The sequence below is a fragment of the Lissotriton vulgaris genome, chromosome 10, assembly GCF_964263255.1.
Source record: "Lissotriton vulgaris chromosome 10, aLisVul1.2, whole genome shotgun sequence".
In the NCBI taxonomy this organism is placed as follows: domain Eukaryota; kingdom Metazoa; phylum Chordata; class Amphibia; order Caudata; family Salamandridae; genus Lissotriton; species Lissotriton vulgaris.
In genome coordinates, this window is record NC_141698.1 from 39333480 (window position 1) to 39337436 (window position 3957).

At 38.8% G+C, this 3957-nt stretch overlaps 1 protein-coding gene across 1 annotated transcript; it reads right to left on the bottom strand.

The window, feature by feature from the left end:
• Positions 1-964: 964 nt before the first annotated feature.
• On the bottom strand, positions 965-1927 carry LOC147684472 (olfactory receptor 5V1-like). The gene has a single exon (XM_086939643.1). The coding sequence runs from the start codon at positions 1925-1927 to the stop codon at positions 965-967; it is 963 nt and encodes a 320-aa protein (XP_086795769.1).
• Between the last annotated feature and the right edge of the window lie 2030 nt (positions 1928-3957).

Below are 3957 nucleotides of genomic sequence, written 5' to 3' on the forward strand. Positions count from 1 at the left end.
AACGCTGCATGAACTAGGGTCTATGCAAAGGAGATTGAGTGGGCTAGTCAATTACAAATAAGAAGTGGGAAGACCAACAGAGGACAAAAGAGAAACAGTATGGTGATTTTACAACCTATATTAGTTAATTGTGCTATCAGTTAATGTATTACTCCCTAAAAAGAGATCTGCAATTTAGCAATTTTCTTTATTCAAAATAAAACTTTGAACCTGAGTCATATTTGAAATATTTGCATCCTGGCCTGTTTTGTTAGCTGCAGGTGGTGATAGGGATACAGTCACTGCAAGAGAATTAAACTCAAAGAGAAACTATAGTGTCTCAAAAATAAAAACACGAGCCATAGGCAGTAGACGCTCAGTAAAAAAAATTAAGCTGCCCAAAATGGGCTGCTGGTGATCTATGAGGAGTCTCTGCTTTCCAAATGTCTGAGTTCTCCAAGCGGAAAAAGATGCCACACAACATACTAGGTACATTTTTGGGCAAATGGGCAGTTTCTTGTAATCTAGAAAAAAGTATTGTTTCAGTATCTGTATACAGGCAAAGGACCACCTACTAGTAAAATGAAAAAAGTAATTTAGCGCAACCTTTGTAGGCACTATTGGCGATGACTGAAGCTCATATGAGGAATACATGTTAAATATTGAAAATCATTGTTCAATTCTTAACAATTGAGCAGCTACAAACTGTGAAACCTTTGTCAAATATTTACACAACAGTGACTCCCTGGGGAAATGAGTAAATATATCAGGTTATAGAAAGTAAAATTAAGTGAGTGAGTCACTGCAAATTCAATACAACATTTAGATTAGAAATAAAATCTGAATGTGTTCTGGAAACACAGTGTTTGTCTACATAAACAAGTTTGAGTGGGTTGGGATCAAGCAATAGATGTTGAATGTGGTTTACAGTTCAATAATATAAGCGGACACTTGGTTTTCAAATTCAGGGACAAAGACAAAGCTTTTACAACTTGTAAAAGAAGATGCATTTACCCATTGTGTTCTTTAAAGCGTTTTTCATCTGTTCATTTCTGAGGCTGTAAATAAAAGGGTTCAGCATAGGGGTGACAATGGTGTAAATCACAGTCACTGCTTTATCCCTCTCCAGTGTGTAACTGGAGGTAGGCCGGAAGTCAGCAAATAGAATGGACCCATAGTACAAGGTGATGACAACAAGGTGGGAAGAGCAGGTACTAAAGGCCTTACTCCTCCCCTCACTTGAACGTATACTTAATACAGTTGAGACAATGCAGCCGTATGAGAACACAATAGTAACAATGGAGACCAGGGCTACACATGTCCCCTCAGTGAGAATCAGGAGCTCATTGATAGAGGTGTCTGAGCAAGAGAGCTTCAGAAGTGGAGGCATGTCACAGAAGAAGCTCTGGATCAGGTTGGATGCACAAAATGACAATCTGACGATCATCGTACTGTACAGAAGAGAATTTAGGAGACCACCTATCCAGGAACTAACCGCCAACTGGATGAAAACATTCTTGCTCATTGCCTGAAAGTAATGCAAGGGCCTACAGATAGCAACATATCGGTCATAGGCCATTGCCCCAAGTAGGAGACTGTCAATGGTCTCCATACCAACAAAGACATACAACTGTGCAATGCAGCATGAGTACGAGATAGTCTTTGTCTTTGAGATGGTAATAACCAGAAGCTGGGGCACTATAGTTGTAAGTACACAGATGTCCACAAGTGACAAGTTCCAGATGAAGTAATACATGGGGGTATGAAGCTTTGAGTCAACAGCAATGGCAGCCATTATGGCACTGTTGCTTACGATGCCAACAAAGTAAAATGTAAGGAATAGTGCAAAGAATGCAGTCTCATGCCATGGATTGTCTGATAGACCCTGAAGAATAAAGTACATAACGCGGGTTTGGTTCTTGATCTCCATTCTTTCACCTCCAAACATCTGTAGGTGGAAAATAAAACTGCATTTTGATAAAATGGCCACACGTAAATTCAGCATTGACAAGCTGTGAATGTAGGAACTATAAGAATATGCCATTATCATATTCCAACCTCATAACTTCCCAATGGTCTAAGGGGTTTTCACAATAAAGTCTTTAAAGTTATGTCCGCATTCCTAAAAAACGGAAAAGATATAGTGTCAATGGGGGAGCGATTCTCCTATGGATGTATTAAGGAACATCAACTAGTCTACATGCTTTTTTGAAGCATCTTGAGAAGCACCGTGGTGATATTCTCCTCAGCTTGTACCTTTTCAAAAATAAGATTAAAATATAAACATTGGAAAAGAGATCAATGGTTCCATCTTGATTGTGGACACCAGAGGGACAATGAACATATTAACTAACTCCCTTTAGCCTATTTTTAGCCACCTCCCGAAGGGCTGTGGTGCCCCATACAAATTATTCTTTTAGCCAATATGTTAGTCCCCCCATCTTGTCAAATGCATCTCAGCTGCACATTAAAACTGTGAGAGGATCAATCCTGATAATATTTAGTTATATCTACCACTAACAAGATTAAAAACATAAATTTGAGAGGGAATGTACTATGTTCTGCTTGACTTTCATTTGGTAGGTGTCAAATGCTCTACATTCCTGAGCCTTAATGGTTTTCTAAGTTAGCATTTGAATTATAGGACTGTTGCCAGTTGAGGGTGATACAGTGAGAATCTTTCAATATCGTTCCATATGTCCTGGTGTACATTAATAAAAAAGTTTCTCATCTTATTGAGTCAATATTTAAATTTCACAAAAATGTACCAATGGATTGACTTGGACACAAAACAAGAATTTGCATTGTTAAAAGTTTAATCAGGTTCACTTGAGATGTATTGGTGTAGCCACTACTCTTGTTGATTTTTGGATTTTCGTATGGAGCATCAGACAGAGGGTGCCACAAATGCTATTCTCATGCTTCGACTGTGAAGCCTTGGACACAGAGTGCCGCCCTGCAGCTACATATATTTTGAGTCACGCCATCGCATTGCATTTATCATTTGAGTTCAGATTGCATGATCCTAAAAACTGTCATCATACTTGGTCGCTTTGGGTTGTACATCCTCATAAAAACAATCACACATCATTGTGGCACCGAAATTGCTTCTCAGTTTCACTGGGAGTCATAGTGTACATATGTGGGCTGCTGCTTGCCCCTCTGGGCATTCTTAATTTGGCATTTTCAATTTCAGGTGTTTCCTGACTATATTGCTATTAAGGAGGATCCATAGAATTATTCAATACCAATTCAAATAGGAAACACAATTCTCTTGTTGCCTCTGTAATTTCAAGGATTTCTTCATTACCCTTAATCTACTCCTTACTGGTTATTTTCTCCTTATTTGTTACTACAAGTGGTGAAGAGAGGACAGTGAGCGTGTCCAGTTAGTGGTGAAGAGGAAGCACTGAGCTCTTCCATTAATCATCTTTTATCAATTCATTATGACTTCCCTGTGTTTCTCCATTAGCCATTGTCAGGCATTCCGCCTGGCAGGTAGAGATGCTTTCTTGAAATGGCCTGAATGGAAAGAGTACTTTTTAAAATATTTAGCTACTATTGAATATGTCAGCTGAACAGAAAAAAGATTATTCCTGCCATACTTGGACCAGACTGAATTCCAGCCACAAAACACCAGTCATTTACTACAAGTTTATATAAAAAGAGGTCATCTCTGGACCGCTTCTTCTTTGAGAATGGTATTTTTATTTATTTATTTAAAAAGATTTTATATAGCGCTAGCTAGACCTGGAGGTATCAGAGCGCTTTACATAAACATCAGATCATAGTTACAGGTTACATCGTTACAAAGGTTACACAGTAAATTAGAGCATGGCAACATAGTTTCTTGTAAGGTCAAGATAAACAATAAGTACACATAAGTAAGGGGAAAAGCAGGCAAAGGGAAGATTCAGGGGGGGAGTAGACAGGTAAAGAAGGTGGGAAAGAGGAGGGGAGGGTGAAGGACATCGCATG

Excerpts from the sequence above, each read along its gene's own strand:
- LOC147684472 (XM_086939643.1), bottom strand. The coding sequence starts at position 1,927 with ATGTTTGGAGGTGAAAGAATGGAGATCAAGAACCAAACCCGCGTTATG.